This window comes from Ochlerotatus camptorhynchus, unplaced genomic scaffold, assembly GCF_037179485.1.
Source record: "Ochlerotatus camptorhynchus isolate MF236.1 unplaced genomic scaffold, CSIRO-AGI_Acam_v1.1 ptg000138l, whole genome shotgun sequence".
NCBI classification, from domain to species: domain Eukaryota; kingdom Metazoa; phylum Arthropoda; class Insecta; order Diptera; family Culicidae; genus Ochlerotatus; species Ochlerotatus camptorhynchus.
Window position 1 is genome coordinate 494,897 of NW_027040628.1, and position 14,945 is coordinate 509,841.

The 14,945-nt window shown below is 42.0% G+C and overlaps 1 protein-coding gene across 1 annotated transcript; it reads left to right on the plus strand.

The window, feature by feature from the left end:
* Positions 1 to 372: 372 nt before the first annotated feature.
* Positions 373 to 14,648, plus strand: LOC135700562 (facilitated trehalose transporter Tret1-like). The gene is made up of 6 exons (XM_065221090.1): positions 373 to 650; positions 12,039 to 12,290; positions 12,352 to 12,793; positions 12,856 to 13,025; positions 13,086 to 13,387; positions 13,447 to 14,648. Exons 2-6 carry the CDS (start codon positions 12,114 to 12,116, stop codon positions 13,904 to 13,906), a joined length of 1,551 nt encoding a protein of 516 aa, XP_065077162.1. The 5' UTR covers positions 373 to 650; positions 12,039 to 12,113; the 3' UTR covers positions 13,907 to 14,648.
* Positions 14,649 to 14,945: the final 297 nt, after the last annotated feature.

Consider the following 14,945-nt stretch of genomic DNA (forward strand, 5'->3'; position numbering starts at 1 on the left):
GGTCTTCCAAACTTGTCTCCAGTATCTTTCCGTTCGTTGCGTTGTTTTTCATTTGGTAGAATTCACGAGGTAACGTGGTACGATACTGAAAATATCATCTGTTCGCTTATTCTGCGTTGACGGACGACCTTCGCCCACTACTGCGCACGATAGGAAGACGGGGGGAGAAGGTGTCCGAATCTTTGTTTGGTTTGCGGGTTTCATTCATAGATTTTTTCTGTAGTTGAATTAAATCATCACACTTGTGTTCAACTGGGGGTGTATGGGGTATTTGTGTTTGGATTTGAGGGTAGCTTTAGTATGGTATGGCAACACAACATTAGATGGTCGTGCGGTCACTATTTGTACCGTCGATTCTGCGCATTGTTCACCGCACAGCTGTCAGTGGTGGACGTCAATGAATAGTTACTGTGCTGTTCTGTTTTGCACTACCGTCATAATAATTGAAGCTGATTTTTATTATACATGCAGATTTTAAGCCAAAACACGGCGAATTCTCAGTTGTCAAGTGGTGAACCGAAGGCCGATGCAACGTACGGAATTTGCGGCAGCAGTGAGTTTTATTTTTCAATTGGTCGAGGCGGGATCGGTAATAACAAGCAGGCGGACGATAACCAAAGTGAAAGGGTGCTAGCAGTCGTGAATGATAGGTAACGATAGTGACAAAAATTTAACGTTCTGAACGGGCAAGTGTAGTAGATGTGTAATGGTGAATTTTCTAAAATGAATCAAATGACGAAGGTTGTCGTGAGTTTATTGACCTAGTTTATTGGTCTCAGAACGTGTGCGTTTTCTAAGTGTGTATTTATGTTGTCTTAAATGAACTCTAAGTTGTCAGTGACGGTACATTAGTGTGAAGTGTGTGTTATATGGGCTGAAATGTTCGTTATTTCGATACTGCTTCGGCAGAATGCTTATTCGAAATCCAGCTTAAACTGCTCAAGTTGTTTTTGTTTACATCACGTGGTTAACATGCTGGCGGATAGCACTGGTGGTGAGCTGTTAGCGTGGAAGTGTTTTGTATATATTTACAGTTGAGCACAGGTTATTACTTTCAATTAAAATCGGATGATTTTTTTTGTAATTTTTGATTGTGTTTCATTTTATAGGGTAGAGCACTACTTCGTCGTAATCGCCCATTTCCGTTCTATCGACCAGAAAAGATCAATAATATCAATAATTTCACCGTGCAAAAATCAAAAATAGGTTTGTTCCGATGCGTTAGTTCATTAGCTACAACATAAATCCTATTAGAGCGCATTGTATGAATATTTGCGCTCATTTTTCTCAAAACAAAAGAAGCGCTCCTAGCGAATCCCCTTTTTCTACGTTTATCCGTAGGACGAAGAAAATCTAATGGAATTTCAATGCGTTAGGACGATTTAAGAATCAAGATGCAGTGTTAGATTTTGCACAATATCTCAACAATTTGTGACTCTTTATCAAATCCAACGGTACGTATGGAAAGGTGAATAAATTTAGAAGTCATCTTTGATGGAAATATTCCATTTTTTGTTCAAACCCGTTCAGAAAAGAGAGGTAAAGTGCGGGTTGTGCTTAGTAGGACGGAAATTAGATCAAAAACCCTATCGATTAACAGCAAAGATGTGTTGAAAAGAACGAAAGTGATTAACTCTTTCTCGCTCAGAAGCCTTTTCGCCACTTTGCTGTGAAAATGCGTACCGTAAAACGGGGAAGCATTGATTATTTTTTTTATAGCAAATCATGTTTTTCAAATTTTATGTTTTTAGAACAAGTACTGAGGAGCCTAGAGTCAATTCGTTAGTAATATGATTAATGCAAATTAAAGCATCTTCACTATTTTTTTTAGTCTTGTGACCGAACATCAGTATTTTGATTTGGGGTTACCTTGACAATGCTCGATGAATGTAGAAGAAAATGCGTGAAACTTAAATAATTCAGTTTTGAAATAAGAAACTTTGAATGAGTTTATAATCAGAAAACATCATAAGCAATAAGATCAAGAGATGAACTAGCCTCAGGCTAAAAATCTCTATAATAAAGAAGAAAAAAAAAAAAATAAGCAATAAGAATACAACATTTAATTTGTGATGGATGTATAGGAAATACATTTAATTAGTGATGGTTTGAGTGCTTTTTCAAACAGGTGAAAGACAAGAATTTGTTTTTATATGTTTGTAAAATATGTAGCACATACTTTATAAAAACTATAAACCATATCATACCCTAAGCAACAATATAGAATCAATGTTTACAATGTGGAAAAAGCGCAGAAAGTAAATTCAATCATTATATTTTATTATCAAAGTTACCCGCATTATCAAAGATACCCCGTTTTACGGTAACCGAACAAAAAATCCGTTCCCATAATGGTGAACAGCAGCCGTGAACTATAGTTCACGGTCCGCGCGAAGAAGGAAATGTACACCGTGAACTAAAGTCCACGGCTCTCGTTAACGAATATGGGAACGGATTTTATGCGAGTTGTTCCCTAAGGGAAACCAAATTTTTTAAGCAACAACTTTTTTTTGATGCAACGCTTAAACTGTAATTTATTTATCATCAATAAATAATCATAATAATAATTAAGTAAATTACTCGCAACAAAGTGGTTTCGTGCTCTCTGAAAATCAGCTTGCTGTCTAGTGTTAAGCCGAGGTAGACTACCTCTTACGACCATTCCACCACTGTGCCGTTCAGGCAGATCTTATTATTCTCCGACGGAACAAGTCTGGGAGATTTAGAGTGTGGGATGACCTGAGTCTTTGCCGCGTTGATACGGATCTTCAAAAAAATGTTGAAATATTCAGACAGGACGTCCAGACCACTCTGAAGTTTGGCAGTCACCCTTGTAGACGATGGATGTGTCATCTGCAAACAGAGACAACGATCCACCATCAGGGAGAGCCGGCATATCGCAAGTGAACAGGTTTAATAAAATGGGGCCAAGGATGCTTCCTTGTGGAACCCCGGCAACGATGTTGAAAGCATCCGATGTAATGCCAATCAGAGATACTCGGAACGTCCTGTACGATAGATAGTTATTTATTATCTTAACTAGGAAGATTGGAAGAGCGTACTGCTGCAATTAGAACACCAGGGCCATCATGCCAGACATTGTCGAACACTTTGGCAGATGTTTTTCGATACAGACTTGTTCCGTCTGAGATTGTTTGTTACTCGAGTCAGCTGGTGGACGGTCGAACGACCCTTCCGAAAACCAAACTGTTCCTCGAGTAACAAGTTGTTTTCTTCAACAGATGTTAGGAGCCGGTGGTAGACTGCTCTTTCGAACAGTTTTGATAACCCTGAGAGAAGGCTGATTGGCCGATAACTTGAAGGAGAGGACGGATCCTTCCCAGGTTTCCGGATGGGTATGACTTTAGCTAAATTCCAGCACGAGGGGAAGTAGCCAAGTCGGAAGCACAGATTAAAACTCCGTGCCAGATGGTTGTAGAATGTGGAACTCAAGTGTTTGAGTTCCAGATTCAGGATGTTGTCGAAACCTGGGGCCTTCATGTTTTTAGATGATTTGATATAGGCCAACAGTTCGTCAGCCGTAATCCCGGATTCCTCGGGAAAAATATAAGGAATCTGATGGAGGTTGGTTGAGTTTTCAGCAACCTCAGCTTCGTGAGGGCTGATGATGTTTTGTCCGAGATTATGGGAGCTGACGAAGTGTTGACCTATCGCGGCAGCCCACAGGGACTATCCAGTGGGGTCAGTGGTGGAATGGGTCTTGGCTTATTTTTAAGGATTTTGGTTAGTTTGGCTTGGATGGTTTTTGTTAGGCGTTGTTGTTGACCACATCGGCCACCACCGGATAGTGGTGACGAAGATGTCGATGGTGGAGTGTACTCCAGACCGGCTCAACCGGGTTGGAGAGTCCGGCGCTATTATGGTGTAGTGAACCTCTTGCAGGTCGTCGATCAGAATTGTACCATTTTGGTTGCGTCGACTGTTGCCCCAAGCCTGGTGTTTGGCGTTCAGGTCGCCAGCGATGATGTACTTCTCACGCCGTCGAGTTAGTCTGATGATGTCTCGCCGCAGGTCTGCTGCCGACCCGTCCCTGATCGTGACTTGTTTGGGACAGTAGGCCACAATGATGGTAATAGGGCCGACAGGAGTGGAGACTTCCACACCCACCGCTTCGATCATCTTCAGCTGGAAACTCGATAGCAGTCAACAGCCAATATTTTTCCTTAATGCGATAGCCACTCCTCCTCCGCAGTCCGGTCTAGCCTTACGAGCCGAAAATCGGAGAGGTGAACATTTATCTCCGGCTTCAGGTGTGTTTCTGTGATGACGGCATTGAGGAAATCAACGAATTCAATGATTTTGGTCTTGAGCGAGCAAGCGTTCCAGTTGACTATTTTGATGGCTTCACGGTCCATACTTTTGCACGAGGGACATAACTGCCCGAAGCTGTTCAGGTAGTGTCTTGGTGGTGCGCAAGATTATGATCACCTCAGTCACGAGGATTACTAGTTCGTCGCTTGTGATTGGACAATTGTCTCACTTGACACAGCACGGGTGTACGATAATCCCGAGGTAGCAGAGCCATGGCTCGGTTGGGCCGCAGCGGCAGTGAGGCGATGCTGAACTGAACGGTGGCTGGGACCCGCTTGATCTGATGATGGATTCGCAACGAGGGGGGCGCTGGTTTAGCGGAAGTGGTGCTAGGTTCGGGACCATACGACGAGCCTGAAGTACTGTTAACGTGTCCATGTTGACAATAGGAACACGATTATTGCGGTGGTGACCAGGTTGGTTCCTCGTGGAAGCCTGTTGTTGGATCTGAATGAAGGCCGCTCGCTTGGAACATCTCCTATCGCTGCCCAGATGGTTGGAATCACAGTTCATGCACTTAGGTTCAGCTTCTTCTTGCAGGCGGTAGCGCGTTGTGAGCCCCAGCACATTTGCCACAACGAGACTGACAATTCTTCGTACCGTGCCCAAATGCCAGACAATCGCTGAGTCAAGTCACGGTGCCGAGAGCGATACTGCTCCCACTGAATCACGATGTTGAAAAGCGCGCGAATCAGCCGCAGAGCAGCCACAACTGGTCCCGGAATGCACTGGTTTCATGCCAAGGTTGCAAATACTCATTTCAGCTAAAACAATTTTTTTTTATTATTAAATAATTAGATGCCATGATCATATTTTGAATTGGTAGGATACAAGAAGAGGTTGCAAAGAATGTGTTTGACATATTAAACCTGTTTATTTCACTTCATGAGAGTCACAATCAGCGATTTTTTACACACTCACTCACTCACTCACTCACTCACTCAGCGATCAACACATCGCTGATTGTGACTCATAGAAAGCAAAATTTACAGGTTTTATGTTTCAAACGCATACTTCGTAACCTCTTCTTGTAAGTTACAAGTAAAACATGCCATCATACCATCTCTTGGTTTTATTATTCCGAAAAACATTATTTTAGCTGAAATGAGTATTTGCAACCTTGGTTTCATCCGAGGGGGACGACTCTATCTACGATGCAGAAAAAATTGTGTTATGCTGTGGCTAGCTGCACGCACGCTGAGTAGATAGAAAGCAGATTTTTGACGATTCAGAAGATTTCCTGCAAGAAGATGATGCGCGATGCAAGTAGATGCGACAAATGAAAGAAGATTTTTCGAAGATTGATTCTCTAGTGTGAGATTTGTTGAGCATCTAAACTTGAGATTTAGATGTGTCGCCCCCCTCGGTTTCATCTCGTCTTATAATGGGAAAAATGTTCATTGGTTGCAGATGAAGACGTTCCTATTCCGCTTCAAGCTCCGCAACAGGGAGATTTGGAAGACCACGGATCACCATTTTCAATGGTTTGCTTCCAGGGACTGAAGAAAAGTGCCAACAGCGTCGAGAACAAGATTTTGATCCCCGTGCTGCACAGCTTGAACAGCGGATGGATTTTATGTTTAGCCAGCTCATTCCTGAGCAACGCGAGTTCCTTCGTCGAGGTGAACATTGGAGGTACTTTTTCCCGTTTCTCAACTGGATCTATGTCTGCTTCTTCGGGGAGTGCCGAGAACGGATTACTCTGAAGCAACCTTTCCGTGTGGTGCTGGCACCAGCTTTCTTGCGAGAACTTTTCGGGGCATATTGAACGGATGCGGTTGTATCCAAACTTTGGCGACCCATCATCTTTTGTTTTTTCAATGGGTGAGTGGAGGCATTCAATTGTTGCTTCACTACTGCCGATTTAGCGACTGCCAAAAGAGAGGCGAGAACTGACGACACGTTGCTAGCCGAAGCGAAAACTCGCGACGGGTACCACGACAAAACGATCGACTTAAAACACCGAACGACTTGAGAGAGCGAGCGAAAAGAAAATCGGACTGTACAGCTTGAAGGTCAAGCAGGTTAACGGCGCCGGTGGTGTAGTGGTAAGTGTGATTACCTCTCACCCCAGCAGGCCTGGGTTCAATCCCAGTCGGCGCCGCCGGGATGTTCTGAGGCATAACATCTCTGATCACGCCTTCCTTCGGATGGGAAGGGCACGTCGGTAGCATTGGTGCTCAGCACGGAAAACAAGATCGACGGAAAAAACAAACCAAAGGAAAAAAAAAAGGTCAAGCAGAGAATTGGTGTTTGCGATAGGTTGGAAGGCCGCAGAATATCAGTGTCCACCCAGCTAAAGCTCCTCCCCTTTTTAGTTTTTGTCGTTAAACTCCTTCTCTCAACAATAAATATTAGCGTTTAGCAGAAAGACGCTTAACTCTTTTTTCGGCGAATTTATGATCCTGTTTCACGTCATGGTTCTTCTCTGTGCCTGTTCAGGTAGATTAGTTCTTTTATTTATTTTCTCTACTGCGCTAAATCAAACGAGTAGAAATAAGAAGGGATGTCGGGTACGCGCTCGAATAATTAAAAATTCGATAAATATGTAATCGAATAGCTGGAAAAATCTTTACAATTAATCGTTACGCGAAAAATTGGACCTATACGTATCCCTAGAAAATAGAATTGCAACCAGCAAGTGTAACCCAAGAATCAAAAGCAGTGCGATGCTAGTGTTCATTTCTATGACGACGACTGAATTAAGGGGCTTAGAAGCAGAACAACAAACGTATCAGTGAATGTGTTTGCCGTCGAGGTATTAACGAAACAGAAAGTCGATGAAGATAATCGATCAAAATCACTTGCACCCCGCTTGCAAGTTTGGTTACAAGATTACAACTCTAGAGAGCATTTTGTGTGGTCGTTGGGGGCGTTTGGTTCTGAATATGGCTATGAGTGTGCAAAATGTTACGCCATTGCGTCCTCCCTATTCGCATACGTCCGAAGAACGGAGGCGAATGCCACTTCGACTTGTTTCGTCTACTAATGACTCTCTTATGACAGTGTTGAGGAAGCAGCAATGCTATATCGACATGTTTCGTCTAGAAACGATTCTCTGATGACTGTGTTGGGGAAGCAGCATATGCATGTACCTTATTGGTAGATTTGTTAATTATTTCGACGCTTTTGGACAATACTTGACATTTACCACTTTTTAATAAAACAGCAAAAAAGGGTTATCTTCCATTTAATTCCACTTAATTTTGGTATCCATGACAGATACGTATTTCGACTACAATGTGCAGTCTTCATCAGTGAAGACTGCACATTGTAGTCAAAATACGTATCTGTCATGGATACCAAAATTAAGTGGAATTAAATTTAAGATAACCCTTTTTTGCTGTTTTATTTAACATTCCGCTAACAACCCAATTTCATTACTTCATTACTTCACTTTTTAATAATTTCTCGTTAAAAATCAACAGTTGAAAGCATTGTTATCGATGCGTAGAAATATTTCTGATCGATTGATGATACAATTATTGAAATTGGTCCAGGGGCAGCTGAGTTATTAACGTTAAAAATCTTTCATAATTTCGTTACATGTACCATTTCCGGTTTTCACAAAGTGTACCCCCATATAGAAATCACAGACGTAGTCCTACGTCGAAATAGAAACTTATCTGATAATCATATTCTACTACCACCGAGCGTTTACACAACAGCAGCAGAGCAACGTGCAAAGTGGATGATCTTCGATCCACGTGTGTGGGGGGTCTTCGTTGTAGTGTGCATGTATGAGGCTCGGCACTCAGCTGAACACACGATGATGGATGAGCGGTGTAAATGCGGAGGCAGATGCTGACACTCGATGACGAAGATTCGTGCGCAGGTATGCGTGACCACGCACCGATGGTGCGCAAATAGGTTTGTGAATTTTCAATCGCAAGTGATCCATTTTCCTTCCGATGATGCCGAAAATCACACTTCACAGAAGACTCAGAGAAAACTCACTTCCTGATTAATTTAGTGGGAATTATGCCAGGATTTTAAGCGAGAAAAAACTGATAATTTAAATCAAGGGAATAGCGAGAACACTTCCAAAATATCGGACCGCGAAACAAGTCAGCCGTACTTCTTGCTAGGACGCAGTGGAATGCAACATTATATGTTGCCAATTATAATTTGTCGAAATATCTTAGATGTATTTGAAACTTCTGTGCAAAGCCATAAGTTTCCATAATCTATTCGTTTTTTTGCTAGTGAATTTCAATACTTATAAGTACTGAATAAAAAATGGGTGGGGAACATGATTTTATTTTTCGAAATTAGGCATTCCAATGTACTTTGGATTAGTTGGACTCTTGAACCAGTTTGAATTTCATAATGACTTTGTTAGTTCCAAAAATCAAAATAACTCACAAGTAAGTTATATATGGTTTTATTTACTCGGTTATTTTTCCAAACAAATCATATATATTGAGCATTTTGCATGAAATTGCAAATATATAAAGATTTTAAATCTAATATGCAAAAATATGACGTTTCTTTCGCCAGAAAATCTTGAATAACTAAATAACAATCAACAACAGGCATATACTTTTTTCGGTAGAGTTGTTTGTCATAAAATTTATCATTTTTACGTAGGAATGTCGTCTGTGATTTCTATATGGGGGTACACTTTGTGAAAACCAAAAATGGAACATGTAACGAAATTATGAAAGGTTTTGAACGTTAATAACTCAGCTGCCCCTGGACCAATTTCAATAATTTTACCATCAATCGATCAGAAATATTTCTCAGAATCATAAAACATTATTTTTCATCAAAATGTTTCTATTGAAAATTGCAAGTATGTGCAACTGTTGCTGTGATAGTTAAAATTATCACCGATTGCCTGCGAAAAGCGATTTCCCTAAAACAGATTTAAAAGTTGAATTCGAACCGGTCTCACCAAATGGTGTTTATTCAATCACCGCGTGGTGAGTGGTGGTGTTCTCCAGTACACAACAAAATGCTCCCCGCAAGCAGCTAGCTATCAAGGCTGGCCTCAAACGCTGATCGGATTCAGATCCAATCACCATGTGTGGTGGTGTCCGGTCGTCGGCATCAGCAGCAGTAGCAGTGCTTGTAGCACGTGGCGTTGAACATTGTTCTCCAGTGCACAACGAAAGGCTGCCTGGAAGCAGCGAGCTGCAGCCCACATGAGCATCCATAGAAGGAGGAAGAAGCCGCACCGCTATTGATCGGAATCAGTAGTTCTTCGTGAGTCGCTGTGGGTCATCTATGCCAAGCGCGTCATACTAAAGGGTATAAACAGAGATAACCCCGCTTAAATTCCTATTCCTAACAAAACACATGCTCCTGCTGCAGTTAACAAAACAGATTTATTATATAAAATTACGTAGTCCTACCATAGAGGCAACTCTAAGACCAGAAGGTCCCGAAGAAACATGTTCAACTTTTTGGCTCAGCTCTGGTACTATCTTCGGTCCCAAGCTAATCGATGCACCCCATGTATGCATTTTATCTGTCAAACTTTCATAGCGAATCAAAACAAACATAGTGTAGTACTAGAATTTCGACTAGAATGGGGCACGTTAATGGATTTGCTTGGAACCAATAGGCTAGTCAAGTAGTGAGCCAATTTTAAATCGTTAGTTGCCTTCGGTTGGTCCTACGTCCTCATTGCGAACAACCCCATAGGCCGTGACAATTATTTCTCATATCGCAAGGAACCCAAAGAGTGTTTGAAAAAAGGGATCGGAGTTGACCGATTTTTTTTTGCAAGCCAATGGAAAGCTGCTTGAAAATTGTCTCAAGTTTAAAACTGTTTTGTTCTTTCTCAGTTGATTGCCGCCAAAAGCTCTGAGCCGGGAGTGCTCAAGCCCCATGACTCTATCATAGTTTGTTTACATACATATTTCGCCAAAGTATGTTTTACTGCAATTCAAAACTCAGCTGAGTCATAAAATCTATGCTGGTTTTTAAAACTTTGATCACTGATGCACATTTTGATCATTTTTATGAGATTACAATGCTTGAAGATGGATAAGAACAGTTAATGCATTTGTTGATTCTGAATGTTTGACTTCCGTTTGACAGTTCACGCTGGCTCTCAAATGACAAGCACATTGAGTGAGTCCGCAGTACCCAGGGTTGCATCAAATTTTTATGCATTTGAAATATCTGTTCAGCTATGACTATAAAAATGCACTTTATTCAAAAATCATACCGGGGCTTAATCACGTTTTCCAGTGTTGGCACACGGCCAATCATACCAACTTAGCGACTGAGATTAATTGACTCAGAGAATTTTCTTTCCATACGAAATTTACTCAGATTTGGAATAAACTGCACTTACTCATAGCTTGTGAGTAACTGCAGTTTATTCCAAATCTGAGTAAATTTCATATGGAAAGAAAATTCTCGGAGTCAATTAATCTCAGTCGCTGAGTTGGTATGATTGGCCGTGCACCATACAAAAGTTTTGTTCTAACATTCATGACTATCATTTGGAGGGTGAGCGCCCATGTTTTCGGATATGGTGTTATTTTGGGCCACCCTATTGGCATTGGCCATAACAAACGGATATGCAAAGTTTCATGCAAATCGGAGAAAGTCGAGCCTGGAACTGCTCTTCAACCAAATTAATTAATCCACCACTGGCACATCTTTCGAATTTGATGGTGGATTAAAATTCTCAATTAATCGATTCTGCCGAAAGTTGACTGAATAGCTACATTTCCTGTTTTCAGCTTTCTATTGTGGGTGTAATATCCGCTATCGCGTTAATATGATTACAAGCTATTATCAGCACTTGGTCGCAATGCCTGACACTGATGTGAACAATCATTGTCTGCCGGCATATCGTACAAAGTACGTTAGGGTGCCAAAGTGACCATCGAATTTTTCAAATCGACCATGTACAAAATGTTCATTGCCTCAAAAAAAAAAAAAAAGACCGTATGCAAAATTTGGACTCAATCGGACATGATTTGGGGTAGGAGCTAAATCGCCAAAGTTCGAACTTTTTACATCTGAAAAATCCCTCAAGGTAGGGTCACGGTGTTCGGGTTCGGGGCATCGACATTTGTTGTTGTTGCCAAATGACTTAAAAATGCGCCAGAGTTAATTCTAAACTTTTATTTTAGCCGAAAATCTACTTTCTGGCACTTGGTGAAATTTTGGAAATCGCTAAAAAATATTGATGCCAAATGATGCCAAAGTCCCACAAAGTAGTTTTTTGACAAAAGAGTTCTTTTTTAAATAACACTAGATCTCAACGTTTCATGAATTTTTAAGACATTAAGCATCAACAAGAAATCTACTTTCAAAATTTCGCTATCAGAAAGTTGAGATAACACTAGATCTCAACGTTTCATGCATTTTTAAGTCATCTGGAATAAGAATAAAATCGATTTCCGAAATTTAATGTAAACTCAAATTAGGGTCGTTCTCATTCGCCGTGTGGGAGATTTTTCCGATGAAAATAACTCAAACTTTGACGATTTTGCGCCACCCCAAATCAGGTCCAATTGGGCCCAAATTTTGCCTAGGATCTTTATTCGAGGCAATAAACATATTGTATATGGTTGGGTTATATTTTTTTTCATTGGCACCCTACTATAGGTAAATGGTGTCATGGGTAACAACAGTTTGCGTCTTTTTCATATCACAACCAGGAATGACTAGTGTATTCCATTCTAAACCTCGCTTCTAATTGTTTCTAATGCTGTTGTCCCATTTTTTTCACCACTTAGGTGCTAGCAACACGCGTGCTTTAGATGTCGTTTGGCTAAATCGTATAACACCGAGAAGGAAAGAGCAGCTGAGGGATGGCACCTACCGAGAACGAAATGCGGTACTCGTCCAGTCAGCTCCGAACGGAACCGGAAGATCCGGCAAAGACCGAACCATACGACTTTGAAGCACACCCGTTGTCCTCCGGGGAACATCTCGAGCCGGGGCAGGTCCCCAAGAAGTCCATCTCCTGGCGGGATGGCATTCCTCAGGTGAGTTAAGCAGCTGTTCGTTTTTGTCGGATTACTTAAACACATACTATGCTCATTGCAGATCACGGCTGCAATATTGGTTAATTTGTTGGTAGTGCAAGCAGGCATAAACATGACTTATTCGACGATACTGTTGCGGCAGCTTTCCACCCCAGACAGCCCCATCCAAATCAACAAGGCCGAAGCGTCCTGGATTGCTAGCGTGGTGACGATCGCCCTACCGATAGGTTCGCTCGTTGTCGGACAGCTAATGGATCAGTATGGCCGGAAGAAGGTTTCGCTGGCTACCTGTCTGCCGTTTGCCATCGGTTGGGCACTGATCGCGCTGGCACAGGACGTCAATGTGATCTACGTCGCGCGGATAATCTTGGGCAGTTCGGGTGGATTGACCACGGTGGCGTTGGTGTACGTGAGCGAACTATCGCACGTATCGATGCGAGCGATGCTGCTATGTCTGAACAGTGTTTTTGTTTCGTTCGGAATCCTGCTGACGTGCATTTTGGGTGAAGTTTAATGATCTTGGATAGATTCTGGCGAAGGATAATGTTGATTTTCCACATTGCAGCACTTTTCTTCGAATGGCGAGCGATCGCAATCATCTTTACCGTGTTTTCCGTTGGCACTTTCTTTCTCATCCTGATCATACCGGAATCTCCTTACTGGCTCTTGACGTTCACGAAACGGGATCCTTCCGAAGTCCGGAAGGTCATGAATTGGGTCTACCGGGATCGAACTGTAAGTAATAGTAGAATTCAGTCTAGGTTTAAATTCTAATGAATATTTATCATCGGTAAGCTCGCAGAAGCCCAGTATCACCAACTGATCTTAACCGAGCGCAGTCCCCAGCGAGCAGTCACAGAATCTAGGATGAATCGATTTTCGTTAAAGTTATACCTCCACCCAAGGGTCTACCGACCTCTCTCAGTCCTGCTTCTACTATTCATGTTCCAGCAGCTTTCCGGAGCGTACGTTCTAATCTTCTACGCTTTAAATATATTCATGGAGATCGGAGGCTCGCAAGCGCAAGGTTTCAACGAATACAATGCCCTGGTATTCCTAGGTCTGATTCGGTTCATCATGTCGATACTGACATCTGGGTGAGTACATCGATCTTCCTCCAAACGAACTTATCAGCTCTAACCGACCTTTGCTACAGATTCTCCCGCAGGTTCGGGCGACGACCGTTATTAATCACCTCGGCCGGTACCATGGGCTGCTCTGCTATGGTTGCAGCCCTCTATCTACACTTTATCCGAAACGCTGGACGGGAAAGCCACCCAGTTGGAGGAAGCTATCTGCTGCTAGCGTGCGTTCTTGGATACGTTTGCTTCAGTGCCCTCGGGTATCTGGTCCTGCCGTGGACCATGATTGGTGAAGTGCTACCCACCGATGTGAAGGGTAAACTTGGAGGATTCGTCGTGTCCGTGGCGTATGTGATGATGTTTGTCGTGGTCAAGGCGTTTCCGTACCTTCTGGAACTGGTTGGAATTCAAGGTATTTTCTACCTGTACGCCATCACCAGTTTTGCCGGGGTGATCTACGTCTACGGGTGGGTGCCAGAAACGTTCGGCAAGAGCTTTCAGGAAATTGAGCAACATTTCGTGAAAACGGACTAGCAAATAGGTAGCAAGTTGTTAGCGTAGTACTTAAGGCGAGTGGAACAAGTTACCAAAATTAGAGTTCAAATTTCATGTCTTCCAGAGGCTCGGTGAGGTAGTTGATATACATGAACGATGTGAAAGACATAACCGTACCACAGACAAACAGACGAATTCTGTATTAGAAACTTAAAAATATCGTCACGAAACTCACTAACAAAACTTGCTTGCCATGTCTCAAACAACGTTGCATACAAGTTTGCTAGAATGTACACGTACAGAATAAATAAATCACCGACTGATTCACACTTACTCACTTTTTAAGCATGCTATAATCCCCCATTCAAAATGTTACTCCAATTCCTTAAAGCGTAGGTTACTCATAGCGCTGAGTACCCTACGCTTTTAGAAATTTGAGTGAAATTTTATATGGGGGATTATATCATGCATAGAAGTGAGTAAAGGTGACTCAGTCCGTGAGTTATTCATTTTGTCCGTGTATAGCAACGTCAAAGTGATCCGATGTCAGCGCTATGTTGGTGGATTCGCGAAACTAATGATATTTAAATTGAACGATAAATGCGTGCACGACGATAGAGGAGAAAGAGTTACCTTTGTTTGCCTGTGACAGTACTATAGCCCACTGACCCCAAAGAACTGGCACTGTGATTATTTATGATCAGGACAATTACTTGTTTTGGTTAAACCTTTCTAATTCTAGGACGTTGCCAGCTGGATTGAATATGATGTACAATTTGTAAAGCTTAGATGTATTTTATAGAAAATATACATTGTAAAACAGGCGTTGACTAATGGAATAATATCACCCTTCATTGGCTTCACATTTTCACACCTGATGCTTGGGAGTTGTAATTAAAAATGTAAATCATCTCCTGACACATCCCCATTGTGTTCTTTCGCAGCGCATTCGACAATTGAACCAGCAAAAAGACAATGTAAAACTTGTTTCCGCATATCCCACTCGATGTCAGTCAGTCAGTGTCGCAGTAGAGAAATGACAGCTTAACAAATTTATAGCTTTTCATCATTTTCCGGA

Coding starts and splice junctions, on each gene's coding strand:
- LOC135700562 (XM_065221090.1), top strand. CDS start 12,114: ATGGCACCTACCGAGAACGAAATGCGGTACTCGTCCAGTCAGCTCCGA. Junction 12,291..12,351: donor GGCGGGATGGCATTCCTCAG/GTGAGTTAAGCA, acceptor TGCTCATTGCAG/ATCACGGCTGCAATATTGGT. Junction 13,026..13,085: donor GGGTCTACCGGGATCGAACT/GTAAGTAATAGT, acceptor ATCATCGGTAAG/CTCGCAGAAGCCCAGTATCA.